This window comes from Pseudocercospora fijiensis, assembly GCF_000340215.1.
Source record: "Pseudocercospora fijiensis CIRAD86 unplaced genomic scaffold MYCFIscaffold_4, whole genome shotgun sequence".
NCBI classification, from domain to species: domain Eukaryota; kingdom Fungi; phylum Ascomycota; class Dothideomycetes; order Mycosphaerellales; family Mycosphaerellaceae; genus Pseudocercospora; species Pseudocercospora fijiensis.
This window is the reverse complement of record NW_006921535.1, coordinates 5,598,656-5,625,390: the sequence shown is the minus strand read 5'-3', so window position 1 is coordinate 5,625,390 and position 26,735 is coordinate 5,598,656. Positions and strand designations below refer to the sequence as shown.

The 26,735-nt window shown below is 52.4% G+C and overlaps 10 protein-coding genes across 10 annotated transcripts; 5 read left to right on the top strand and 5 right to left on the bottom strand.

The window, feature by feature from the left end:
* Positions 1-285: 285 nt before the first annotated feature.
* MYCFIDRAFT_175065 (uncharacterized protein) lies at positions 286-2,286 on the top strand (the record flags this gene model as incomplete). Its single annotated transcript, XM_007928616.1, has 5 exons — positions 286-347; positions 381-482; positions 722-815; positions 2,156-2,188; positions 2,218-2,286. The coding sequence occupies 5 exons, from the start codon at positions 286-288 to the stop codon at positions 2,284-2,286; spliced, it is 360 nt and encodes a 119-aa protein (XP_007926807.1).
* Positions 2,287-2,322: 36 nt separating this feature from the next.
* Positions 2,323-6,060, bottom strand: MYCFIDRAFT_175064 (uncharacterized protein; the record flags this gene model as incomplete). Its single annotated transcript, XM_007928615.1, has 30 exons — positions 2,323-2,360; positions 2,388-2,486; positions 2,524-2,589; positions 2,631-2,636; positions 2,669-2,680; positions 2,719-2,753; positions 2,797-2,888; positions 2,915-3,011; positions 3,054-3,069; positions 3,108-3,156; positions 3,211-3,222; positions 3,247-3,290; positions 3,333-3,351; positions 3,387-3,429; positions 3,460-3,540; positions 3,599-3,707; positions 3,740-4,112; positions 4,157-4,197; positions 4,230-4,261; positions 4,303-4,549; positions 4,597-4,686; positions 4,716-4,766; positions 4,794-4,937; positions 4,967-5,099; positions 5,123-5,151; positions 5,176-5,496; positions 5,520-5,563; positions 5,599-5,638; positions 5,682-5,820; positions 5,851-6,060. 30 exons carry the CDS (start codon positions 6,058-6,060, stop codon positions 2,323-2,325), a joined length of 2,712 nt encoding a protein of 903 aa, XP_007926806.1.
* Positions 6,061-6,082: 22 nt separating this feature from the next.
* On the top strand, positions 6,083-7,246 carry MYCFIDRAFT_175063 (uncharacterized protein; the record flags this gene model as incomplete). Its single annotated transcript, XM_007928614.1, has 7 exons — positions 6,083-6,130; positions 6,154-6,184; positions 6,246-6,297; positions 6,326-6,756; positions 6,792-6,832; positions 6,865-7,147; positions 7,179-7,246. 7 exons carry the CDS (start codon positions 6,083-6,085, stop codon positions 7,244-7,246), a joined length of 954 nt encoding a protein of 317 aa, XP_007926805.1.
* A 2,794-nt stretch (positions 7,247-10,040) lies between these two features.
* Positions 10,041-12,976, bottom strand: MYCFIDRAFT_154172 (uncharacterized protein; the record flags this gene model as incomplete). The annotated part of the gene is made up of 2 exons (XM_007928613.1): positions 10,041-10,884; positions 11,323-12,976. The coding sequence occupies 2 exons, from the start codon at positions 12,974-12,976 to the stop codon at positions 10,172-10,174; spliced, it is 2,367 nt and encodes a 788-aa protein (XP_007926804.1). The 3' UTR covers positions 10,041-10,171.
* Positions 12,977-13,000: 24 nt separating this feature from the next.
* MYCFIDRAFT_175061 (uncharacterized protein) lies at positions 13,001-13,307 on the bottom strand (the record flags this gene model as incomplete). The annotated part of the gene is made up of 4 exons (XM_007928612.1): positions 13,001-13,092; positions 13,122-13,180; positions 13,209-13,248; positions 13,289-13,307. The coding sequence occupies 4 exons, from the start codon at positions 13,305-13,307 to the stop codon at positions 13,001-13,003; spliced, it is 210 nt and encodes a 69-aa protein (XP_007926803.1).
* Positions 13,308-13,329: 22 nt separating this feature from the next.
* Positions 13,330-16,459, top strand: MYCFIDRAFT_85435 (uncharacterized protein; the record flags this gene model as incomplete). The annotated part of the gene is made up of 2 exons (XM_007928611.1): positions 13,330-16,117; positions 16,440-16,459. 2 exons carry the CDS (start codon positions 13,330-13,332, stop codon positions 16,457-16,459), a joined length of 2,808 nt encoding a protein of 935 aa, XP_007926802.1.
* A 752-nt stretch (positions 16,460-17,211) lies between these two features.
* Positions 17,212-17,833, bottom strand: MYCFIDRAFT_182857 (uncharacterized protein; the record flags this gene model as incomplete). Its single annotated transcript, XM_007928610.1, has 1 exon — positions 17,212-17,833. A coding segment is annotated over exon 1 (481 nt), but the record flags the coding sequence as incomplete, so codon positions are not given.
* A 2,748-nt stretch (positions 17,834-20,581) lies between these two features.
* Positions 20,582-24,574, top strand: MYCFIDRAFT_85437 (uncharacterized protein; the record flags this gene model as incomplete). The annotated part of the gene is made up of 1 exon (XM_007928609.1): positions 20,582-24,574. One exon carries the CDS (start codon positions 20,582-20,584, stop codon positions 24,572-24,574), a length of 3,993 nt encoding a protein of 1,330 aa, XP_007926800.1.
* Positions 24,575-24,922: 348 nt separating this feature from the next.
* MYCFIDRAFT_175057 (uncharacterized protein) lies at positions 24,923-25,351 on the top strand (the record flags this gene model as incomplete). The annotated part of the gene is made up of 4 exons (XM_007928608.1): positions 24,923-24,973; positions 25,033-25,098; positions 25,207-25,291; positions 25,326-25,351. 4 exons carry the CDS (start codon positions 24,923-24,925, stop codon positions 25,349-25,351), a joined length of 228 nt encoding a protein of 75 aa, XP_007926799.1.
* Positions 25,352-25,393: 42 nt separating this feature from the next.
* On the bottom strand, positions 25,394-26,533 carry MYCFIDRAFT_175056 (uncharacterized protein; the record flags this gene model as incomplete). Its single annotated transcript, XM_007928607.1, has 10 exons — positions 25,394-25,590; positions 25,616-25,699; positions 25,770-25,784; positions 25,820-25,834; positions 25,871-25,925; positions 25,951-25,960; positions 25,998-26,032; positions 26,228-26,291; positions 26,341-26,435; positions 26,522-26,533. 10 exons carry the CDS (start codon positions 26,531-26,533, stop codon positions 25,394-25,396), a joined length of 582 nt encoding a protein of 193 aa, XP_007926798.1.
* Positions 26,534-26,735: the final 202 nt, after the last annotated feature.

Below are 26,735 nucleotides of genomic sequence, written 5' to 3'. Positions count from 1 at the left end.
CAAAACATAGCCAACGCTTCGAACCTTCCGACAAAATAAGACTCTAAGCGTCACAGCTCCAGAGAGTACGATCAAAGCTGGAGAAAGGACGATCACAGCTGGACAGAGGACGATCGCAAGGGTTTCAATTTCAGACAGCAAGCATGCCGCTTGATTGCGATGGCAGCGAAGTCTCTGTTGCCGCCTGAGCGCCACACTATCGATCTCCGGCATTGGAAAGAGTCGTTCATAGTTGTCCACGAAACGTCCATGAACTGCAATCGCGCCCCTGAAGCCCCCGATGCAATGCAAACGATACCCGGAACACCAAACTCTTCAGTAATTGCTCAGAGTATGCGTTGGCGACCGTGAATGAAATCGGTACGCCGGTATGGGATCAGGCTGGATACTATACTACCATTTTCCGAGACCGTAGAGACCATCAAGACTAGAGTATACCAAGAGGGATGGACACTTCTTTTTCATCGCTTATGCAAGCAGACGTAATAAGTTCAGCTACCGTAAGCTCGTCAATTCGAGTAGAAACATACTTTAGGGGCTCTATACAAGGGGCTATCAAGCTTAATTCGAGAAGGATCTGGCACGACATTCTCTATAGCTCTAGCTACGACGAATTCAAGGCTATAGGATAAGAACGCGTTGGTCCCTAATAGCTACAACTCTTATCAGCTTTGCATATCGCAGAGGCACGCTTAGACTAGTCGATGCAATAGAAAGCGAGCGGAGATCTTGCTACGCCCGGGAGTGGTCGTAAAGATAACCGCAGACCAAATTTCGCTCTAAAAGCGAATGCTGACGCCCCTGACACAGCTGCAGTGCGTTAGCAGATTCGTAACTTACACCGTTCGATATATTAAACTACTCTTTCGACTTATCGCGTCTCTGTTCAGGCTACGGAAAGCCTCTGCGATCGTAGTAATCCCGTACTATACGCCAAATACGCCAATTAGCGTAGATAAGCGCGAATGTAACGGTTACTCCTGCCTATAACTCGCTATACTCGCTGTATTACGGATTTACAAATCTTTGCTAAGCGCTTCGAACACTAGATGCGATAGAGCTAATACAGAAGTCGTCGCCGTAGTAGTTTTAGAGGCAATAAGGAGAAAAGATATATAATTAGCTTGTTTATATAGACTCGCTACTCTTATCGTCTTCGTAAAGTCTACGAAGCGAGATTGCGGGCCCGAACGGTCCGATATAGTAGAAGCGATTTCGTCGCTAGAGGAGATATAATACGCTACTAAATATCTTATATAGAACTCCCTATTTTCTTTATCTTCTCGAAGGCCCCTAACTGTAATCGCTAGCCCTAACGCTTCGATACGTTAGAAGAGGTATCGTTACTATAGCGGTTCTATAGGCGTTAAGAGGAAGAGCTATTAGCTCTCCTCTATCGAGCTTATTACTATCTTAGTCGTAGGAAGGTCTACAAATCGAGACTATAGACTCTAACGCTTTAAAAAAAAATAGAAGGGGCTCTATAACTTCGCTAATCTAATAAGCCTATAGGTAGTTCGCTTTTCGATCTTATCTTTTAGACTCCGAGTTAAGATACTCTTTTAAGACTTAGAACCCGAAGCCGCGCGTAGGGACACTTTACTACGATAGAAGTAGCATTCTCGTAGTATATAGTATAAATTTCTAGGGTTAATACGTATACTAATCTACTAGTTAGCGCCTTTCTTAAAGCTATTACAAACCGTAGCTACTCGTATAGATATCTCGATACGTTAGAAGCGGTATCTTCGCCTTACTTAACCTATAGGTATAGGTAACGTATCGGTTAATCTTCGAATCTACCGCTCCGGTTTAGTTTATTTCCTTAAGCCTTCGCAAATCGTAGTAAGCGGCCTAAGCTCGTTTATAAGATCGAAGTAGTTTTATTACCGTAGCAAGCCTCTAAAACTAATACATAATCCGCGTATTAGTATTCTTGTCTAGGACTCTAGTTAGCTTCCTCCTTAGACACTTCGCGGACAGCAACTACGCGCCTAGTCGCCCTAGTTTAATAGAAGCGGACTCGTGGTTCTACTACTATAAGCCTTTACGTAATAGTCTATTGGTCTCCTTTGTATAGAACTCTAGTTAGCTTATTCTTTTAAAGCCTTTACAAACCGCAGCCGCGGGCACGAAAGTCTTGATGTGATGGAAGCGGACTCATAGCTCTGCCACTACAAGGCTTTACGTGAGTGTCTATTTGTCTCCCTTGTCTAGAACTCTAATCAGCTCATTCCTTTAAAGCTTTCAAAAGCCGCAGCCGCGGGCCCAGACGTCTTGATGTGATAGAGCGGAATTACCGTATACCGAACCTGCAGATGTCTAGGTGATGTGTCCGTTGACCTCCCTTGTCTGGAACTCTACTTATCTCAGTCTTTTGAAGCCACCAAAAACCGCAGATACAGGCCCGGACGTCTTGATGCGATAGAGCGGGCTCACCGTATACCAAACTCGTAGATCTCTTAGTGATGGGTCCATTAACCTCCCTCACTAAGGACTCCGGTTAGCTTATTCTTTTGAAACCATCAAAAACCGCAGCCGCGGGCCCGGACGTCTTGATGCTATGGAGCGGGCTCACCGTATACCAGACTCACAGATTTCTTTGTGATGTGTCTATTGGTCTCCCTTACTGAGAACTCCGATAATGTTGCCGCCCTGGAAACTTCACAGTCCGTTGTCGCTCGCCTGCTCGCGTCGCAAGGATAGAAACGGTGTCACTTGCAGGCCCGTGGGTGTTGTGTCTATTGACTTCCCTCACCGAGAACTCGGATAATCTTCCTGGCTTGGAAACTTCACGATCCAATGTCGCTCGCCTGGTCAAGTCGCTGGGAGAGAAGCGGTGTCGCCGCCTTCAGGCCTGTGGGTGATGATCTATTGATCTCTCTTGCCTAGAACTCCGGTCAGCCTGCTCTACAGATACATCACAAACCACCGTCACAAGCCCGGTCGCATAGCTGGTATAGAAGCGGTGTTGCCATCTCAGGTCCGTGGGTGGTGATCTATTGATCTCCCTTGTCTGCAACTCCGGTAAGCTTACCCCTTAGATACATCACAAACCGCTGTCGTCCGCTCTGTCGCATCGTTTGGAATAGAAGTAGAGTCGCTACCTTCTCTAATTTCAGGCCCGTGAGTGATGTACTTCTTGACCTCCCTTGTCTGCAACTCGGGTCAGCATGCTCGATAGATACTTCGCAAATCGACGTCGCTCACCTGGTCGCGTCCCTAGGATAGAAGCAGTGTCGCCACGCTCTCCAATTCGCAGGGCCGTGGGTGATGGTCTATTAGCCTCCCTTGTCAGCAGCTCCGGTCAGCATCCTCTATAGATACATTACAAACCGCTGTTCGTCCGCCCTGTCGCGTCGCTGAAATAGAAGCGTTGTCGCCACCCTCTCCAATTCGCAGCCGTGGGTGATGTACCTCTTACTCTCCCTCATCTACAACTCCAGTCAGCTCCCTCACAAACCGCCATCGCCCGCTCTATCGCATCGTCGAAAGAGAAATGAAAGTGGAAACTGGAAAGGAAACTCTGATATCGTCATCCTTGCCGCGCACCGCGCAGCGGCCGCAGCCAAAAGTTTTTTTTTTGAAAAAAATTTACAAATTCGAAAAAACAAATTCGTCAAAGGCCGCAGCCTTCTCCTTCTTCTCCTTCTCCTTCTCCTTCTTCTCCTCTTCCTTCTTCTCTGAAATATGGGTTAGCATATGTGCTATTAGAAATGAGGTGAGGTGTATAGCTTACTCTTCATCGCGGAAGCGATGGCGGCGGCAGCGGTGTTGGTGGTGGCATTGGTGGCCACCTTTCGGTAGGCCACCAAGAGGCCGGCGCCGGCGACGAGGCGGGCAGCAGAGGTGAAAAAAGATGCCCTGGGCGCTACTGTTAGTAGTGGTATTTGTATGGAGCGCGTACAGAAACCTACATGCTGGCGGTTGTGGTGGCGGCGGCGGTGCTGGTGCTGGTGCTGGTGCTGGTGCTGTTGCTGGTGCTGTTGCGGCTGCTGCTGCTGATGCTGCTGTTGATGCTGCTGTTGATGCTGATGCTGTTGCTGTTGCTGTTGCTGCTGTTGTTGCTGCTGCTGCTGTTGCTGTTGCTGTTGTGGTTGCTGCTGCTGCTGCTGGTGTTGGTGTTGGTGTCGCTGGAGTCGTTAGAATTGCTCACTTTCACAACTGTGTATTCGCGACTGGTGGCCAGTGCTCCGGCTATTGTTGCCTAGCCTACACTGTTGCGTCACAATACGTACAGCGTGATTCACTCATAACGGCGCTACCTAGCTTGCTTGATTAGGCAGGAGCTCTCTACTTCACTTCTTCCCACCACTCTTGTCCCCATTGTGCTCCTTCTCCTTTTGACCCTCAATCTTCTCATTCTCTCCGTCCAACAGCTGTTTATCTTCTGTCAACCCCTTCTTTGGCTTGTCCTTGACCATAGTGTAATCGCTGAGACCCATTCCAGCCTTCTTTTGCTCATCAATGGCTTCCTCCTTGGAGATCATCTCGAACTTGTCTTTGGAATCTTCTGCGGGTGTCGGATTCTTGGTCTTCGGGTTGATGACTGCATCTTCTCGCGGTAACATATTAGCGAGCTCTTAGCTTTGTCACTGCTGTTCCCCTTACCTTGGTAAATGTCGGAAACCTTGCGTTTCTTGCTTGGAGAGTCGTTTTTGGACATGTCGTTCCCTGTCACTGGTGCTTATGCTTTGCAATGAGCGATTGGAGACTGTCAGGGCTTGAGCCGTTGCTGAAGTAGATCTCTGTCATGTTTGCTGGGTCTCGCATCTTTCTGTTTCACGATCAACAAATGGAGATGAAGAGAAAGGTTCTTTGTACGAGCTGAGACCCGCAGCTGTGGTCTGGCACAATCCAGCATCTTGTGAGAAGAGTCATGCCCGTTGAATTGCCGGCAGGAGCAGGGAAAAGGCTCCAAAGACGGCGAGATTTGCCTGGAAGTACTGCAATAGCTCTCGTTTACAGGTTGCAGTGAGGAAGTCGATGTAGATGAGGTGGAATCTAGGTTTGCCAAGAGTGGGTCTCCTTTCCCTCCCATTCTGTCCTTTCACGATTCCCGCCGTATCGCTCATACCACTTCTTCCACCTGCCCATCGCTATACATTATTGTGCCAAATACTCCCATCCGGCCGCGGCCTAGATCGTTTGCTCAGCCCACACACAATCGAGAACCAGATCTGCTATGACCACGACCTCGTATGGTCAGGACGAGAACATTAGCCTCTTGAGTACCTTGCCAGATGTGTGAGATGTGCGAATTCTCAGACTGATTCATGAATGAATGGCATGGACCTGTTCTCTCGCAGCCCAGAATGCCTCCCAGCCTTGGGTGGCAGGGGCTTTCCGGAGCCAAGTCCGAAAACTCAGTCTTGACATACCGCACACATTCGTCCATGGAACGTCGGTCCTTGGCGCTTTGACTTGCTGATTTCAGGCGTCCAGGACACAATGTAGCCGAGAAGGTTCTGACGATAGCTGAAGCCGTGCCGTGGTCTGTAAACATAGTGTCGATTCACGTCGATCCAGTCGTATCGACGTGGTGGAGCCTTCAACATTCAGCCTGATGCAGGTGCCGTATTGGTCGATGAACTATACTGAGGCTGACTGTAGGGCTCTGTAGCCTTCCAGAAGACCCCTGATAGCCTATACGATCCTTTTCCGAGCTCTTGAAACATCACAATTCAGACCTCGCCAAGCCTTGTCCATCTGCAGGCCGCCAAAGGTACGAAGAGCTGGCGGCTCATTACCCTGTTGCCAGTGGTAGTAGTCTTGCACCGGCTGAGTCGGCCAGATTCTGAATTTTGCGATGCAAGTGCTCTCGAAGGAAATGTTGCAAAGGCTTTGCACCGGCGGGCAGTGCAGGAAACCGCAGCTGCGTTGACGCTTGAGCGCATTGGAGAAGAGCAAGTCAACGTGGGTGAAGTTCATATCGATTGCATGGGAAGACGCCATTCGTGGGACAGCTGAAGGTGGCCAAAGGGATCCTGCGACTTCAACCTCACCGTTGCTCGACTGGATATGAACGTCTGAGCCAAAGAATGTCGATTTCGCGTCCATTCTTGGAACCCGAGACTTCGAAATGGAAGCAGACAGCGTGCGCGCGGTACTGTGCTTGTCGGTAGCCGCTGTGGAAGTGTTGTGACAATTCAGAACGGTGTCACCGGCCCCGTGGTGATGCTTGGTTAATTGAAAGAGATCGAAACTACGAGTAAGCTAACGAGCTTGCCAATGATTGATTAAAGGCTTGTGTAATGTGAGGCAAGAGTCAGAACGAATCTCGCTGGGGCAGAGTGAGTTCAGGGCAGATCTTCGGCTGTTCCAGCAGAGTGAGTATTTATCAACGCATTAAAATTCCCTCCAATCAGGGAAGTAGCTCAGGTCCCCAATGCCGTTGCCTCTCCGTACGTAATGCCCCGTTGCGTATCCTTCCCTTACTTTTTTTGTTGGTTGCGGGTTCGAATCTGACTCGGGAACTTTGTCAGCTTCTTGTTCAATCAGCTTTCAATATCTTTTTTTATCTCATCTACTTCATGTGCATTATCACCACAAGCACACACACACACTCACTCTCTCTCTCTCTCTCTCTCTCTGCCTCTGTCCCTCTCCCTCTCGTCACCACGGTAGACTTCTCTGCGTACGCTTTCGCCAACCCGCTACTCCCATCCCACCAAATTATTATCGAACCAAGAGCCAGGCGCAAAGCGACAGAGCACAGTCAAAATGACGGGCAATGCGATGGCGATGGCGATGGATGTGGAGAGAAGTTCCACTCCCTCTGTGTTATCAAGATGAAGGACTAAATGATATACTACTGCCCGGGCTGTGGAAGGTGTTGGAGTAGAAGCGCAAGGCTTCGATTAGACGATGGTGTCCAGCACCTGGAAAAGAAAGAAATACGAGCAAAAGCATGAGCGACATCTCCATCCCACGCGTGATCATGGAAGGACGAACGATGATCGTTCCGGTGGACGTGCCCTACTACCAACTCCTTGCCTACTACCGATGATCACGAGAATTAGGCACCGTCCAAGCGCGCGTACTGATCATGCGCGGCAGCTTTTCAACACAGACCACGGACGCGGCCCCTTCATTGCACTCGGACTGGACACGCTCGGCGTCGTCTCGTTAGGGCTCACGAGTTCACGTCTGTTCTAAACAACATCTCGGAGAAAGAGTTGGGGTCAAGGGGATCGATGCAGAGCCCGGTCAGTATAACGAATGTGAATCACGAGAGTCTTCTTGATGTAATGTCCAACTCATTTTCATTACCACCACGCACTCTCTTCTACCACCGCCGCAGACTTATCCGGGTATTGTCCAAGACCACGCTGCGAGTCCGATGGCACGAGATCCGAGTTCTTCTCATCTTCTTCGCCAGGTACGCCGGACTCTGACACGTTCCAATCCACAACATCTGCTCAGGTTCTCGCCGATATCGATCACTCGAGAAACTGCCCAGCACATTCGTCAGACCCAGAATCCCAAGCTTGCGCCGCTGCTCCTTCTTCTCATACACCCGCATCATGATCATCACGACCTCCTCTTTCGTCGGACGCAGCCGCAACTTGGGCGGTCAGCGAACTCCCTCCATTCATCGAGCAAGACAAGGACTTTGATTTGTGCTTTGGCCAAAGAGTCGGAATCATTGCGCGCAACAACGGCTGAGAACTTCTTCCAAGCAACAAGATCTGTGACACTGACACGCCGACACCTGTACAAACGACCATCACGCCGGTGAGCGCAGGCAAGCCTTGAAACATCGAGGAACTGAGAAATGTTCTGCTTCTTCGAAGGGCTTCCGAGCCCTTGGAGAGAAATATGGACATGGACTCTGTTCGAAGCCAAGATCTCGTTGCATTCGACTGAGGAAATTAAGCTGGCCCATAAATGAATATCGAGCTGATGGTACTCCCGGAAGCCCCCGTTCGTCGACAATGATATCGGGAGCGAGAATCAGGCTTGAGCATATTGACGAATCTAAACCAGCACGAAAAGCGGTGAAGTATACCGAAGGCAAGAAAAGTATCGTGACGATGGGAACCTTGCTCTTGATCTTCTTCTTAATCGGGATGGCATTCGAGATGTTACAAATGCTGGATCAATCTTTCGAGCATAGTTCTATTGCTTGCGATGCAATAAGGTTGTTATATGATATTGCGTACCATGCTTAAGGTTTTTTTCCGGCGAGGATTGAAGGGCTCTGCACAAGGTAAGACGACATCCGGGACCAGGACCGAGGTTATCCGAGAGAGTTGAAGCGGCGATGGACAGACGAATGTTGCATCGAAGGAAGAAGACTTTTTTTCAGCTCTAGCCAGCTGATGCAGTGGTCCCAGGTGTATGAGACGACATTCCGTTTAAGCTTGCAAAAGAAAACGTACGAGGCGCCAGAAAAGTGATGGGATGCTTAAACGACATCTGGAATTCGTCCAGGCACGGGCAGGATGAAGATGAATAGGAAGCGTTGCCGCATCTCTGAAGCATGGTGCCAAACGCTCTCCACGACTGTGAAATAGGAATTGCATTCTCGAAATCTCCACCCAACCAGGACTCTCGCCATTTCTGCTTGACAGGCTCACTCATCCAGGTCAGGCGTTTCTTCTCAAAGTCTTGCTGAGATCCAAGCAAGCTCTTGAGGATCTTTCGACATGCTGCTGAGGGAAATTTGATAGCACGAGCACATTTTACCAGCCTGGTCCGCAAGTTCCGTCGGATAGTAAGATCTCTGGTGTGCTTTGATCTTCGCTGAATAGCTCTGGAGTCAAGAACATTTCGGAAGACACCATGATCAAGTCCCAAAGTGCTGGATCTGTGTTGCTCCGGAGCAGCGGATATTGAGCCGTACGTCACCATCCTCCAGCTCTCCTAACTTAGTGGCTATTGAACTCCATGAGGAGTTGATTTCTTGGTCTAGGTTTGTGGGAGCAAGTATAGCATCAGCTGGCTCCTGGCGAAGAAGTCCCATGCCAAGACAGCCGAGATCGGGTAATAGACCAGACTGAGGCCATTGCGAATCGGGAAATTGGATGGCTCGAGTTGATCAGGCCCGCGACTTGTCTGCCAGAGTCAAAGACTGACCCAGTTGTCCATGAGCCGACACACAAGATTTCATCCCCTCCGAATCTCCACTGAATGAAAGCGTTATGCAGCCGAAGACCTTTCTGCATATCTTTCAAGCTATCGATCGCAGTCTCGACCATCAGATCCCATGTCGGACTGTAAGGGGGATGCCGTGCGAGAGTACCAATTCATGAGAAAAACGTTGCCGTCGTATCCTGCAGGCGTACTTCTTAACAGGGTCATCAGCTTCAGACTTTTGCCAAAGCATATGAGATTTCCTTCTTCCTATATCGCAGCGAAGAAGACTTTTCTTGGAAGTGGAGTGGCAGGAAGATCGGCGCCAAGTAGTGTTTCTGGTATTTATCGATCGACCCCATATCCTTCCGAGAACGTTTGAGGTCATGTCAAAATGAGGCCCGAACATCGGGGCAAAGCAAGCGGCCTGATCAGGATGGTGATTTGGGAGTGGATTGCGATCCAGGTCGGCCTTCCTCCAGCGCCCGATTCTTGAAGAACGCAGGAGACTGCTTTTCAAATGTAGCTTTCACCCTAGACGTATGCTCTCCAGTTCTCCAGCACTAGGTTCTCGACAACCAGGTCCCGTATGCAATAGATAGAGGACTAGTACGATACGCACAATCGGAATCTGACAATGCGGCGAGCGGAAAGGCGAAGTCGTAACTGCTCATGAAGCCTCAATCTATATCAACTCACGTCCTCAGTCGAAAATCAAGCAGCTCCTAAATTGCGGCTGTCTCCTCTGAGCTTCGCCTATAACTCGCTAGAGCATGCACAGCTCTCTCGGTCAAGGGAGGCGCCTGGATGGAAGTCGTTAGGAGTATTGTGATTCTGGAGATTCTGGTATAAGAATTGGATTGTCCCTCCAGCAGGCATTGTTTCCCGCTGTACATCTAGGATATTCGACAGAAGACGGGACGAAAGCCTGGGATCAAGTGTATGCAGAGGGCAAAGCTTCGTAGTGGGTAACAAGCTCCAGAGGAAAATCCCCTCACCGCTCGCTCTGTCATTCACAATCATTATCTCAAGAGCAAGATAGGTAGTATCTCTATCCCAATCCACCTTCACTAAACCCCAAACAACGCCCAAATCAATCCGCCCCAGTCAAATCCAAAACCTCAATCCCACTTTTCCTCCACCCTTTTCCCTGTCCCTGTCCCTGTCCCTTTCCCTTCACCTTTAAATTTTCCGTCGTCGTCATACTGCTCACAAGTCTAGCTTTCCCACCACTTTGCGCCCAACCACTTCCATCGCCCGAAAGATCGATTTCGTCGATTTCGATTTCTTTCCAGGAACCTGGAAGGGAGTCGCGGGGGATGATGCGTTTCTTGGTGACTTGAGCAGAGATTTTGAGAGATGACTGGGTGGTGTTGGAGGGGCGCGGGGAGCGGCGGAGGGTGGTTGATGAGGAGGAGGATGATGATGTGGGGCGAGAGGAGGGTTTGGGTCTTGATTTGGGTTGCTGTGGCTTTTCTGTCTCTGGCTGGATATTGATGCTGGGCTCGGATGGTCGTTTTGGTGGCTGAGGAGTGCTGGCGAGAGTGATTGCGTCGATTTGACTTGATGTTGCCGGTCGTTCTATTGCTGGGTTTATCGTAATCGTAAGGTCGTCATCGTCTCCAGTGACTGGCGCTGTTTTTGCTCTCTTGAGAGGCTTTCTTCGTCTGGTCACCGAATCTGGTAATCTCGGTAGCTCGTGATCATCTCGAATGAAGCCTCCTCTCAATCTTGGAGGCGTCGGCATTGACGGTCGCGGAGGATCAACCGGCTTGGCGGGCGATGACGATAACAGATCTATAATTTCTGAAGTCATGCCAGCGGATTGTTTTCGAGGTGAAGGAGAGAAGTAGGACGCAATTGATCGCTGGCTCAGCGCAGGAGAAGCAATGTCCTCAGATCCCCTCTTACGGCGTTGGCGTTGAGGAGTCTTTTGAGCGTCGAGCTCTTTCGACTTAGACTTCGGCTTTGCAAATTGGGCAAAATGACTCGTTGTGGCTTCGGGCAGAGGAGGTGCTCCCTTTGAGGCCCTGGGCGTCGTCTCGTCGTCGGCCTCAAATGGGCGGCTTAGCGAAGCACTGGGGTTGTCCCGTATGAGCGGTCGTGGAGAATCGTCTGGCGACGGACTTCGAAGGTGCTGCGTCGAGGGCATCTTGAAGCTAGGCATTCTTGCGACCACCTCATCCGCCTGCTTTTTCTTGGACTCCGGCGCCGCGGTTTTCTTCACCCGGCCATTCGCACCACCCGACACATCCTTGAGAGGTTGTCGGCTATCCTGACTGCTTGCAATATCGCTGTCTGGCCCATGCTGGGACGACTTCATCACGCGAGTGTATGAATGAATTGCGTTTTCAGGCATGTCAGCTGCTTTCTTCTTCCCCTTGCTCGTCTTCTTGGCGTGCATATTATCAGCCTTCGCATCATTCGCTCGAGCCTGCCGTCTTTGCTTGCACAGCGGTTTGGGATCGCGAAGGCTCGCCTCGTAATCTTCCACAAGCAAAGGACATCCCACTTGCAAGAAATTCCGCATCAGCCATATCTTCTCAGGCTGGCCTGGATGATATGGCTTGAAGTTCCGCTTCTTGGTGGGAGATGCTGGCTCTTCGTCTTCGAGCGCTGTGCTTGAAGGTATCTGCGCCCACTCGTCGTCTGCCTCACTTTGCTCTTCAACGCCACCTGCTGGGAGGAAGTCGTCATCTTCATCCTCCAGGCTCAGGTCAATGGGTACGAAGTTCTGAGGGACAAACGTGATTCGGTATTCCAGTTCAGCATCTGTGCTGCTGTGGTTCCGCTTCCCATGAATGGCAAGCACATGGGTTTGCTCCCGCTCTGCTTGCGCATGTGTGTCGAGCTGGCCCTTGTCGCCAAGTAATCTCAACTCACGCACAAGCATCGCCGGTGCCAAGTTTCTGACGAACTTCTTTGCGCCTCCAAGACATCTCCAGTCAAAGGCATCTCCGGCGAAAGAGCGCAGAGCTGGGAAGTCGATCTCCTGGTCCCACTTCAGATCTGCTCGTAAGCGCATCAACTTCTCGGGAGTCGACGTGCAAGGGTCTGTATAGTATCCAAGGACTTCTCTGTTAGGAAAGTCGTCTGGTATTTTCAGAGTGTTGTTCTTTCGCGAGAAGTGTTTGGACTCGTTTGTCTGGATCTCGTGTTGCAGTCGCTCTCTCCAAGCCTTCAATCCCGACATGTCTCGTCTTTTCGCCAGATTCACCAGCTCTCTCCCAAATCCAGCCCTTGCGGCATCGCATCCAACTCTTGGCCCGCAGCCAGGTATGCCTTCGGTGATGTAGTCTCCTCCGCTCATGAGCGCAACCAAAATCATGCCTTCGCGATCCAAGCCGCTCTTCTCCTTCGTCTCTGCGGCCCTGTATACGTTGACATGTGTCGGAGTCTTGTTCGTGCTCTCGGCCGTCCAGTTTCGCAACGTCGTCCCAGATCCAAACATTAAAGTGTCCACATCCTCACTCAGCACCGCATCCACGATGCCTTCTCGCTGAAGGAGTGCGCATTCTGCTTCGGCCTCGCCCGGCGCAACATGCCATGGAAAAGCAAACTGCTTCAACAGCTGTTTGGCCAGAAACTCCGGCACGCTTGCGACGCGCACTCCAGGACCTCCGACCTTTTTGTTGCGCTTGAAGAGGGGCTTGTTCGGGCCATCGAAGACGAATAGCGGGTGTATGTTGAGGGTCAGAAGCCTCAATAATCGGTAGTAGAATGTGCGTAATGCTGGGTTGGACCCGCCCTTGCCAGCCTGAATCTGAAATAGCCATATGGAGATATCGATCGCAAGGCGGAATGGTCGGTCGTGGGCGGCGAAGTGGTCGGAGGAGAGCTTGGCGAGGGAGATGCGCTGGCCTTGGCCGATTTCCTTGAAGATGCCATGAATGCCCATTTCGAGGCATCGATTCCAAGAGAATTATCGCAATCCCATTGTTGGTCCAATATCATTCGAGGATATCACGGTGGTGGTGGTGGGGGTGGTGGTGGTGGTGACGGGGGTAGGGTGGGCTCAGTACTGTAGTCATGGCAACCGGCACATCGCGGCCGCACGTGAAACAGCTTTTGATCGCGGTGAGGTCCAAGATGCGGGCGAAGACTTGGACGCATTTCATCACAGATATCACCAAATCGCAGCATTGCACACGGCGACAATATCTCGGGGCTCTTCACGTGCAGAAATATGCGCGCGGAAGCAGTCATTCACCTCGCGCACGATCCACCATCGCAACCTTAAGTACTCGCATAATGTCTGACTTCAGTCGCGATTCTTCGCCCGATCCGATCATCCTGCCGTCGTCGCCTCTGTCTGGTCGTACGCCGAACAATGTCAGGAGCACGCGCAAGTCGAGTCCGAGCAAGAGAAATGCGCGAGCAAGTCCGTCAAAGTCGATGACATTGGATACACCGCACGCAGGCGAAGCGAGCCCTTGGCGGATCAAAGTCACCGTGCAGGCCGAGCCGAGAGATGGCAGCCCGGGCAAGAAAACGACCACGACCATGACGGTGCCCTTGGAAAGCCCGAAAAAGGGACGAAGGTCGAGCAGTCCCACCAAGAAGCCGACGCCTGCGAAGAAGAGGGGGAGGAAGCGGAAAGGGTCGCCAATCAAGGACCCGAGGAGTGCACCGCAGTTGAGAGCGCAGGAGGACGTACAGGCGGAGTTGGATTGGAAGCCTGCGATGGTGCAGGACGATCTGCCTCCGCCCTCCCAGACACCGCCGAGAAGGGCCAGCGGGCGATTGGCGAGACTGAGCGCACAGTGGTCAAATGGTACGGGAAGAACGAGGCGACTGACTATGGCAAGGGAGGAGCTGGACCAGGCACTTCAGGATGCCATGGGCCCGGGCTGTGAGCGCCTCGGAGACATGACGCTCAGCCGGGCAGAAGACTTCACCATGATTTCAGTGGAATCGCTGCACTCTGCCAAGGAAGCCAGTCTGGCGCATATCTCCCAGCTTCATGCTGAGCGATCAAAGTCAGATAGATCGGGGCTGAGTGTATCATACTTGCCTTCGTCGCCGCCCAAGAGCCAGTATCCCGACATATCAGCAACAGCAGCGAAAGCCAGATCAAGTCTAGGATCGCCGTTTGAGCCTACGCCTTCGAAGAGAACCTCCCTCAGTGTACCCTTCTCGGTTAAGAACTCTGCCAAGGGCAAGTCAAGCTTACGCCATGATGTCGATGCTATGAGCTGGAAGCCAACTGGTCTTGCTAAATTGCGTCCTTCGTCCAGAGCGGAGGAGGTGCAATCAGCTCAAGGGTTGGAGAGTCGATGGCGGGAACAGCGGCAAGCTGTCAGTCAGCAGATCTCCAATGCTGACTCTGACGACGTTGTGGTAGTGAATGATGACGGCAGCGAATCTGAAGACGATCTCAATGCTGCGAATGCCGTTCAGGACGACCTGTGGCAAGATGAGGCATCCCAACCCGCGACAGGAAACCCTTCCAACGACGAGCGCGAGGAGCGCGTAGATCCTGACTTTCGACCCACACACTCACCTTCAGAAGCCGAAGACCCGAACTACAAGCCTCCCAGCTCACAGACGCGATCACACAAATTTGAAGACTTGTTCGCTCATCTGCCGGAAAAGCCACTTCGACCTAAGATTCCGAAGACTTGGCGGCGTACCTCAGGCATGGACTTTTCTTATGTCGACTCTCCGGCACATCAACCGCCGGGGGAGACTATCGAGCATAGGAGGCAGTCTGCCGATGGTAGTGGTGTGCTGACGCCTCCAAGTACGGACGAAAGCGAGCAGGGCGATGAAGAAGAAGAAGAAGACAATGTTGCTGCTGACTCGCAAGGAGAAGCTGACGATCAGCTGCGAAGCGAGTATACACCGTCAGAGCAGGAAGAGCAGGAAGACGACGTCGGCAGTGGTGAACTGCAAAACGAAGTCGACAATCAACTGCAAAGCGAGTTCACCCAACCTGAAGCAGAAGCTACGCGCTTCCACCAGGACGATTATGATGACCATGAAATGATTGATGATGAGGAAGAAGCTTCGAGAAATGACAGCAAGGATCCACTAGATGAGAGCACTGCGGGTGGAGCGAGGACTGGTCCTGATCAACAAGCACTGGCCGAGTCTTTCACGGACAACACGTCCCAAGCACACCTCAAAGACAAGCCCAAACGAAGGCCGGCGAGGAAGCCAACCATGGATCTGGACGAACTGCTGGACCTCAAGAGTAGTCCGCAGAAAGCGCTACCGCAGCAACAGCCTTCCGAACATAGCTCAGCGAAGAAGAATGCGAGCCCTCTTCAGCTATCTTCATCCAGCAAGCTCAAGAACTCCCAAAGCAACATCTTCACAACGAACGACGCTTTCAATAGCGTACGCACGGACGATCTCTTGACGAACCCTCCAGTGTCTCGACACCTCAAGGAGTTGCGAGATTCTGGCGTGAAGCAGTTCAGTGAGTCTGGACAGTATCCTGATGCTGAGCCGGTCAAGGCACAACCTGCTGTCGGACAAGCACAGCCGAAGAGAAGAGGTCGACAATACTTTGGGCGCAACCATCCGAACAATACTCAGTCGACCGTCACCGATAGCTTTGCCAGCACGGGCAGCATCCAGATGCCAGCTCATCCGCAGGTGCAGATTCAGATCCAAACAGCACAGTCACAGTTGAGGTCACGAGATACTGCACAAGCATTCCGGAAGCCTGCCGTTGCGGTCGAGCGCGCCATGTCGAACCACAGTCGTGAGATGAACAACGTGAGGCAGCAGTCTCAGCATGACCCAGCACATCCAAAGATTCCAGCACCACACCATGACGAGGACTTTGATGCTGGGGAGGACCATCAGCATTCCCGCTCCATGCATGTTGACACTTACGACGAGGAAGAAGACGTGGACGAGGAGGATGAGCAAGATGAGGCCGCTGATCCAACAAGAAGCTACCAAGAGAATCTCAACCTCGACTCACCAACAAAGATCAAGATCAACTTTGGCGACTCCAGCACGCGCGACGCTTCCTGGCTCAGTCCCGCGAATCGACGACCGCCACTCTTTGAGACGCAGCAGACATGTGCTTCAGCTCCTTCGCACCCACCGCCACAGTCGACATCTCACTCCAACTCCCCCTCAGCAACAGCCCCAAAACCCAACCCATCCACCTCAAGCCTCCTCTCCCGCCTCAGCACAACCCTCTGGTCCACCCTCACCCGCCCATCTCAACCTCTCGTACAACTCCCCACCCCCCACCCAAACCCCTCCCACGCACCCCTCCCCCCCTTCCCCCCAACCCCCCGCTCCCAAATCCGCTCCCGCTACGGCATCCTCTCCGACTCCCACCCCTGGACAATGTCCCACATGCGCACCCTCCACCGCATGCTAAACTCCACCCTCAGCGGCCGTCGGGACTCTCTGATCCCCACCTCCGGCCCTCTCCCCACCATCCTCAAAAACCACCTCTCGACTCAAAAAATTTCAATCTCCGGGCACGAATTCTCCTTCACGACACAACACGCCCATGTGATTTCCACCTTCTTCCACACTCTCGTGTCGAAATCTACCATCGACAGAGGGGATGTGGAATGTTTGGGTGATGCGGTTGCGAGGCTTTGTCGAGGGTACTATGATCCGGTGAGGCATGGGGAGGATCCCGTTTATTCGGAGAGAGAGTGTGAGGTGGGGATGGGAAGGAAGATTGAGGTGGGGTTTGTGATACGTGCGTTGGGGGATTGTGTTAGGGCTAATGAGGTTTTGAGGAGGAGGTTGGAGGAGGAGGAGTTAGGGGGGAGGAGTAGAGTTGGGTGATTTTTTTTTTTTCTTTAGGAGTTTGAGGGTGTTGGATGGAGGTTTTGTTTTTTGGGGGATTGGATGGATGGATGGATGGATGATGGGAATGAATGAATTGCGAGAGAATGATACCCGGATTGTGTGAGATGGTTTGTTTGTTTGTTTGTTTGTGTTAGATTCTGGAATTTTTTATTCCAATTGATTTCGTATTTCTGAGGTTCCGTGTCCGGTTAATATTCTAAGTGATTAAGGATGTTAAGGATGATTCTCTACGATTGAATAAGTAAGCTATTTCGACGGCAGGACGAGATAAAAATGAAGGGAGCATTATTAAGAGCATTATTAATATTTCGTGCGCGTTAACGAGGACTACTCGTAGTAGTGACTTTTTTCTCTACTGACTCCCAAAGCTCTCAACCTTCTTCCCCTTCTTCCCCTTCCTCCCCTTCCTCCCCTTCCTCCCCTTCCTCCCCTTCCTCCCCTTCCTCCCCTTCCTCCCCTTCCTCCCCTTCCTCCAGTTGCGACCTGGCCAAAACATCCGGAATAGTCCAGTCCCTCGTCTCCCTCGTAAAATCCCCAGATTTCATAGGAACCCGAATCCCATCCTCCAACATTTCCTCAAACATACTCTTCAAATCCCTCTTCTCCAGCCCTCCCGCCGGACCGAGACCTTTCGCTTTCCATTCCTGATCTTTTTGCAAAGCGCGATCCAAAATTTCTGGCAAATGTTCCGTGGGTCGGAGACTACCGACTTCTTTCAGATCGGCTTTGAGGGTGTTGAGGAGAGATGTGGAGCGTGCGCGAGATTCGGGAGAGTCGGGGTCGAGTTTCTTTTGGGAGGCGTAGTCGAGGAGTTGCGCGTTTGTGGGGGAGTGGGAGTGGTTTGTGGTGAGATTTCCTGCAACGTACATGTCGTTGGCGACGCCTATGACGAATTTGCCGGCCCAGGAGTGCCAAAGGTGGGTGGTTCGGATCTGTTCGATTTCCTCGATTACTGGGGCATAGGAGACGATGCTGTCCCGGATTCGCAGCCTCAGGCGGTAGTTCGCGTGTCCGGCGACGCAAGCGTAGCGCCAGATGACTCTCAGCATGTTGTAGTTGCGGCGGTGCCAAGCGATGGAGAACAGAATCACGTAGCAATGTGCGTTTGGCACGAGAGCGCCAGGCTGACCAGCCCGACACCATTTCAAGACGGAAACCGCAGCCCTTGGATCTCGGTCTCTCAGTGCCATTGTGAGGAATATGCCCATGGTTACAACGTTTGGAAGTCCAGAACCCACGCCCTCTTCGGCAAACTTCTTCATGAGCGGGCGAACGGCCTCGGTGTGTCCTGAGGCTACGAGGACTGCGAGCATGCTGTTCACTACGTTTATCTGCAGCCAGTTGAATTGTGGTTGGCCAAAGGATTCGGCCATCCTGATTTCCTGTGCCTTGAAAAAGGTCTCGATGTCCCCTCCGCCGGCAAAGTGTGCCGCTATCTGTGTCGTGGCCGTGGTCTTCAGAACGTTTAACACTGCTTTGGTGTCGGAAAAGATTCCTTTCTGGCGCATGATTTCGATTATACGATCGGAGTATTTGGGATACCGCCGGAAAACCAGCTCATGTATTGCAGCCCAGGTTTCCCCGGTGGGTTGCAGCCGCTTGCGTTGCATTAATGCCATGGCGTATTCGAAATTGTGAACATCGCCGAGTCTGGCTGCTCTGGTGAGCAGTACGTCGAAGTTTGTGCTTTTGAACTGGAAGCCCGCATTTTCAAGCGCAGAGTAGATGAATCTTACGCTTGTAAAGCTTTCGGATTTGATGAGGTATCGCCAGGCTATTTCGAGAGCGTTGGGGGTGATGAGAGGAATCATGCTCGGGTCGGTAAGCAGTGTAACCAGCTTATCCCGGACCGGGTCAAATTTTCCCTTCCTGCCATCCGGTAGCTGGCCGTCGAACAGCTTACGGAGCTTGAGGGTAGGAATGCTTGCCGTGATGTCCTTTACATACGCGAGCAGGTCTGAGGCGGTACGAATCGAGGTATGGTGGGTGTCGAACAGCTGGGCAGTGTCAGGCGCCGAGCGTGCACGATCTTCCGCCCACACCGTATATATAGGTACAGACCTTGCACCGTCGTCTGCTTCCAACGGCTTCATGGGTGCATGTGCAACGCTGGACGGTGGTGGAGTGGCGACTTCAGCTCCAGCAATCGCGCCGGGCTCCTCTTCTACTGTTGTCTTTCCACGCGCGAGTTGGCCATCCGCTCTCACGCCGGGCGCATCAGCATGATGGGAAGATGGTGACGGCTCAGTCGATGCGGATCGTTCAGACTCTGTTTCTTCAAGAAGGTCGCTGTCTTGGTCTTGCACTGCCTCGCCCTGGAGGGTGAATTGATCCAGATTCCCGGGCTCGACAGGCTTGCCATGATGCGATATGCGAAGCATTTCGGGAACAAGCGCCAGAGCATCTCGAATTTGCGCGTCTGTCCCCTTGAAGACTAGACCCGTGAATGAATGAGGGTCGTTCTCCAGCATCAAGTCCAGTGTGACCTGAACGTGGCAATGCGTGCGTAGCATAATTTCGAGAATGGCCGGGCCCTCCATATCAACAAAAGATGCGTATACACCTGGAGGCAGCTTGTAGACCTTGGATCGTGTGGCCCACTTCTGGGCGTCAGAAGGCGATGCCTGCTCCAGGGCCATGAGGATGCTTCGCCAGACGCCTGCATCTCGCTGCCTGAAACGTTTGCGTGCCAATGCCTCATTTCTGTCCTTCACCCATCGTTGCCGGTAGTGCCCTCGATGGTAGTGGCGATCGAGCTCGTCCCTTTTTTTTATTTCAGGCGCGTATTCCAGTGCGCGTTCGCTCATGCGCTCGAAGTAGCTCTCTTCCAATGCATCTTCCGACGCCTGTGCTCGCTGGTGTGATAGAACACGTCTCACTTGAATTGCATCCTGGCCTTCTCCTCCACCCAAGTCGCTGTCGGGAGCGGAAAGCAGCGGCACATATGGCTCTGCTGGCGTCGCGTCTGGGGCGTTTGCTACCGCAGCCGCAGCAGCAGCAGTCGATGCGTACCGTTTGCATGGCGAGAGTGTGGCTGTTGCTCTGCATCGATGGGTTCGTCGAAGGGTCACGGGACTCGGGGCGGAGGGCGGAAGAGGGTGACGTCCATAGCCTGCCCGACCGTATGGCCCATCACTTTGATCGGTCGGGGCGACACTGACGATGTGTAGAGGGGTAGGGGTAGGGGTAGGGGTAGTGGTAGTGGTAGTTCTGCATTGCGCTGCGTGAGCGTGGATGATGTTTCGCAGCGGCCTCCTCAGCGAGCCGTGACATTGCATCTGCTCCTGCGCATCGTCTGCACTCGGGCTGGGCGAATGTAGCCTTGTTTGCGGTATACCACTTCTTTCGTGCTGTGCTGTGCTGTGCTCGGGAGTGTTGGTCGAGCTCCGCGTCTGTTCACTCGCATTTTTTCAGCCTCAGCCTTGGCCGACGAAGAGCCGAGCCGGGCGGGATTCCTTGCGTCGGTGCTTGGCGCTCGTCGCCGCCGATGCGCGTCAAGACGCGTTCTCCCAGCTTGACGACTTTCACCTCACCTCACCTCCCCTCCCCTCCCCTCTACCACCGACTCACTTTTCAAACGCATCTCATTGCTGGTAACGATCACAAGCAGCACCAATGGCTTCATTGTCTATGTAGATATCTTCCCATCTGCATCGAAGCATTGTCAGGCGCGCCTTCTACGCGCTTGCAACCACAATTCAGCCTCCCCATGGCGAACTCTCCGCCCGCACAAGGCCAAGACACCGCGATGATGGAGCGCGCGACGACGACCAGAGGCCTCTGCGAAGAAGACGACTCGCCCACCGGTTCGCCAGTGGCAACTGGTCCCTCCAAAGGCTTCTCAAACGACGCCAAGGCCACAAACATCGACTCAACAGTGACCTCTTCAGTCGCAAGCTCGACGGCCAGCGACGATGACTCGGAGGGCGAAGTTCGTCGACCCGTGGGGAGGGCGGCGCGCCGCATGCTAGGTGGCGATCGATCAAGCAATGGCAGCCATCAGCAGACATCTTCAATGGCGCAGCCGTCGATGACAGCCACATTCGATGCCGACGACGACGATGAACTCTACACTGCAACCCCGAAGCGCAATGTGCGAGCGCAGAGCAAGTCGCCGTCTAGCCAAGCGAGTGCGGCACGGTCAACTTTATTCGTCAGCCCCGCCAGAACAGAGCGGGAGGACAGTGACGATGACCTTCCGGACCAACCAACTGGGCTCAAGTCAAAGCTTGCGGCGCTTGTGGCAGAAAAGCGCGCCGCGAGGCTTGCGCGAGAAGCAGAGGAAGAGAGCGGACGTGCGGACTCTGCTCACGTTTCATCAGATCTGCCGGACGAAATCGTGCAAGGTTCGCAGGATCCATTGGACCCGGAAGTGGAACGCATCATGTCCGACGCAGTGAAGCCAACTCGTAAGGCGAGCAAGAGGGCTTTGCTGGAGATGGAGCGTGAGACGCAACGTATGGCTCGCCAGCAGGCTCTGGCCCATCAGATGAAGACGCGCAAGAAATTCACGACGAACGACCTCTTCGCCAAATTCAATTATCGCCCTGCAGGACAGCCTGTAGGACAGGTGCTACCAGCGCAGAATGATCCCGACACTTCTGCTTCGTCAGCACCCAGCAGCGATGCGCCCGCGAGAGAACCATTCAGCACTCCTCCATCAAGTCCGCCCACCCCACTGGATCGTCCAACGCCTTTGGAGCGTCAGAGAGCGCTTGTCGAGCAAGGTGCTTTAAGCAAGATGCAGCCCGTTCGCGAGGACCGCCTGCCTACTGTGATGGAGATGCCCAACGAAGACGAGCTTCCCGACATCGCTGATATCTTCAGCTCGGCCCGCAAAGTGAAGAGAGCCGAAGTACGACCGATCATGGCAATGCCTAGTCCCTCAAAGGCGGCTCCAAAGAAGGGCCTTAAGGTTGCACGTCTCGGCAAGAATGCCGTCCCTCCTGCAGCTAGCGAAAGCAGTGACGATGACTTGGAAATCGTCAAGGAGATGCCTCATCACTTGAGTGTATTCGACAAGGCCAAAGGAACCCTGAAGCGACAGCATGCAGATTCGGCTGCCATTCACAGGCTCAAGCACCTGGCGCATGTTGGCATGGATGATTCCCGCACCGCCAGCCGCAAGAACGGCAAAGCTCAGCGCCTTATTGGTGCACAAGCCTTGGAGCAGCAGCTTCGCTTGAGAGCCAAAGAGCAAGCTCGAGCTGAGCAACTTGAGCGGATCGCGGAACTCAAAGCGAAGGGGATCGAGGTACAGACTTCCGAGGAGCATGAGCGTGAGCAAGAGATGTTCGAGAACTTGCTCGAGAAGGCCAGGTTGGAGGCAGTCGAGCTTCGAAAGGCTGAGAAGAATGCTACCAAGGGCGAAAATGGTGGAGCAGCTGCAAGCGACGATGAGAGCGAGGATGAGGATTACGTCGACGGCTCCGGAAGCGAGGGCGATGGACGTGACAACAATGACATGGTCGACGATATTGCCGACGAAAGCGAAGACGAGGACGAGGAGGATGGCAGTGACAGCGCAAGTGACAATGGCGAAGAGGAAGCAGAGATCGACAATCCTGCAGAAGCGATGGGCGATGCTGGAAGTGAAGAGGTCGTTGAGGCTACAAATGGAGAGCTTCTCACACAAGCAAGCCCAGAACAGACTCCTATGATTGGACGAAAGCCACGAAAGTCTCGCATCATCGTGGACGACGAAGACAGTGATGGCGACGTCCCTCGGCAGCTGCCAAACGCTACTCCGACTGCGACTTCGACCCAGGCTGATCCATTTGCGGCCTTCGGTTTCGGTGCTGCAAAGCCTGCTAGCTCGTTGATGAGCCCAACACAGATGTTCAATGCCACGATGCAGACGCCTACCCAAATTACTCAACAGGACTCGCTGGATGTTCTCAATTGCCTTGTACCGCCAACATCGTCATCTCTCCCACCCGTGTCACTGGACTATGGGGCACAAACATTCGACGATACACAAGTCAGCATGATTCCAGGCAGTCAGGTCGAAAGCCAGCCAATCAAGCTAGCATGGGAGACGCAACCACCAGAGACGCCTCTTCAGACCATGAAGAGAGGTAGTTCCAATCTGACTTTGGCAACTCCAGGGTGGGAGCCGTCGCAGGATGCAGGTCTGCCCGAGACCTGGCAGGCCAACGCTGGACTAGAGCGAGAAGACACCTTAGACTCTGCATCGGCCCACGATACACAGTCAACAGTGCGCCTTCGCATCAGCGAGTCGCCAGCCGCGATCGCCACCAAGCGCAACCGTCTTGTGCGCGGTAGGCGAGTCGCAGTTGAGGAGAGTGACGGGGACGACGATACTGCTCCAGTAAAGTCATCAAAGCTAGAAAAGAAGAATGCTTTTCGTGAAATGGCTCGCAAGCGTAGGGAAGCACTCACCGAGGCTGAGCGGGCGGAAGCCGAACGAGAAGCCAAGGAAATGATGGAGGATCAGGCCGAGGAATCCGAAGACGAATATGCAGGCCTTGGAGGTGACGACTACGTTGCGCCTGAGACGGACCAGGACCGAGAAATGATCGATTCGAGTCATGTTGAGGTCGATGAGCGACAGCTTGCTGCACACTTTGCAGAGCGACAACGTGCCGAAGATGAAGCTGGCGCCAACAAGTTGCTGAGAGACCTGCAGACTGGCGCTTTGAGGAGGAAGCAGGCCAACATGTTCGACCTGGATGACGATGAAGACGATCTTGCAGTCCGGCGGCGACAAATGAGACAGCGCGAGGAGGCTAGGAAGAGAAAGCTCCTGCTTCAAGACGATAACATTGCTGGCCTGGCAGAGGGCAAGCAGAGCAAGGGCAAGGATGCCTTCTTGCGGGCCATTGCTGATGACGACGATCGGGACGACGACGCTCTAGACCTCTCAGATGGAGATGAAGAGGAGCAGACGAGTCAATCCGATAGCCAAGCTTCGCAGCAGCCCACAGAGACGAGTGCACCACTGCGAGAAGTCAGTGTTAACAACATGAAGCGTCGTCGCGATGTGGATTCGCACGAGCGTCCATCCGCCAACAAGCGTCGTACGAACACCTCTGCATTCAAGGCTCCGACTTCTCTCCTAGAAGTGAAGCAGTCCGTCAGTTTCTTGCTCGACGAACCCAACATTCCCATGGCTGCTCCGAAATCTCTGGACAACAACTCCGATTCCGAGCAGGAGGATGGAGAGACAGCACAGCACGACGACGAAGACGACCAAGTTCGCGCAATGGAAGAAGAATCCTCCCGTCAGAACGACGGAGGCTTCGCTCCCGACCGCATCGCCATGCCACCACCTAGACTCCCAGCATCACAACGCCGCACCCCAGCCGTCGTCGACCGCCTATCCCTCAAGCGCGTCCCAAGCGCCACCGACAGCGCCCACTCACGCACCGCATGGGCAGCCCCTGCCGGCGGCGGCGGCTTCAAAGTTCCATCTCTTCTCCGCCGCGCTACAACCAACACTGCTACTAACGATCGTGGCGTGACGACTTCCTTGTCCCGCGAGAACAGTACCGGTATCAGCGGTGTCAAGATTGGCGGCAGCAAGAAGAGCAGTCTGGCATACCAGGCTCGCGAAGGCGAGAGGCGTGCTATCGTCGAAGCTAGTAGCAAGAGGAGGGCGGAGAATACTGCTCGTATTGCTCAACTTCGTCGCAATGCTAGTGGGGGTGTTGGAAAGGGTTTTGCTGGCAGGTTCGAGTGAGCTCTTTTATTGCATGAACAGCCCTCGGGAGAAGAGGGTGATGAATTTTTTGACTCGAGAGGTCTCTGGTATAGGGAGGCATGGTGGCGGTTTGACTGCTCTCGTTGCATTGCATTGCATTGCATAGCGTTTTGAAGTTTGAATACGTGGGAGCATGAGCATGAGCATAAGCATGATTGTAATGTTGATTTGATCACTTCCATCAAAGCATCCAAGGATTTTGAGTATTCTAAAATGAAAGCACAGTCTCTAAAAAAAATACTCGTTGATCTCGCTTGCTTGCGATGTTGATTGAGGTTCGCTGCCTCTTTCTCAGGCTGATTTCCTTTGTCGTTTTGGTTCGCGGATATGGAATCGCAAAGCGGTTGTAAATTCCCAACCAACCATTGTAATATCGGTGTCTGAATGGAGGAGATACCTAGGACGTTGTTGCAACTACATATAGTCACATGAACTAGTTCCAACTCGAAGTTTGCGATCCACATCACTCGGAGATGATACAACAACAACGCATACTGCAACTCGTTGGTTGCCTAAAAATAGGTATACCCTCTGTTGATTAAACAACAACAACAACTTTTCACTATGCCCCTGCATTAAAATACGAGACAGCTTCAGTTCGATGCTTGTAGTTAGTCGGATTCCTCACCGGCACGGCGTTTCAACCACTAGCCGCTGTTATCATTCGACGAGTCGACGACATTCTGTTAGGCGTTGGTGACAAGCTTGTCGAATGCAACAATGCATGCAGAAATTGGAAACTTATACCGAGAATGAGCAGGAGAGCCTCCGCGAGAGGTTGATGAATACGATGCCCTTTCAAAAATGCGAAAAAGTGTAAGTATTCGGTATTGGGAGAGGAACATAGTATTCTAGCCGATATACCAAGGCGGGATGTTGGTATTTGGTGTCGAGGGCTCCGACTTCGAGACTTGCAATGGTATTGTAGAAGTCTTGTTGGATCTCTATGCTCGATTTGAGCCGCTGCCCTCGTAACGGGCCGTGGAAGTCATTCACTTGACCCCTACGAAAAGTTAAAACGTCTTGCATGTCGTTTCGAATGGCAGAGTAGCATGCGAGTATACGTTACGTCTCCTGGTCTAAACAAATATGTATGTCGACGATCTAAAGAATGTTTGGCTAGGCCTTTAGATCAAATACGAAAGTCTAAGCAAATTAGTTCTACGCCGGGGACTTTGATCGATCAATGCTAAGTCGATTTTCGATCATTTGTTATTGCAGCACGCAATGAGTCATAGACTCATCACGCAATGCAATTCTAGAATCTAGGCCCACCCCTTTGTGGTTCTGGATTTCTATACCAAGAAGGAGAGTTTGATGGCGAAAGGATCTTTTGCTTGCACAGCAACGCGCACGTACGGATTTCTTGTCAGTTGACAGCCTTCCCGCGTCGGTGCACCACCGGTCTTTCAATTTTATCTTGAGCTCGAAAAGGGACTTTGAACAACGAAGGGACTTGTTAGAGACTCTATAAGACTATTCCTGGATGATGCTACCCTTTAAAGTTTAGCATTTGTTGCATGCCGATATCTATCTAGGTCTGAATACGAAACTCAAGACGCTTTTCTGCATAGCGCGACAATATATTATTAAATCAACAACACAATATGTACAACTATAGTAGGGCGGCACAGTCCTCCCTGTCTTCGCGGAATCAAGGACCCTTACCCTTGGAATTAGCCGCCTGCCGTAATTGCTACAACAATTCCTTCGATACCGGTACCTTACTACCCGATCATTCACACGAGCCGGAAAGCTTCGGAAAACATAGCCTAGAGCAGATCGGCAGATGAGTTTTGAAGAATTTCAATAAAGCTCCTGCAGAATCTCGGGCGTTGTACTGTCAATCGGCACTTTTCGAGTGATTTTTCGACCTGTACAACGACGATAGCAAGGGAAATAAGATAGAGTTTAGTGCCGCAACACTTCAACTAGCATATAGAATTTACATGCCTAGGCAAGCTAAGATGAACCCGTTCCTAGAAGCTACGAGATACCCTAGGGCAGATTGGACGAATCAAGTAGATCTCTATAATGCGAAAATACAATGCTGAAGTAGGGTAGCTAAACCGCAGACTTCTCTGGCGCTCGCAGATCGGGTATATAAGGAGCATTACTTCCTCGTTTGAGATAAGCTTTA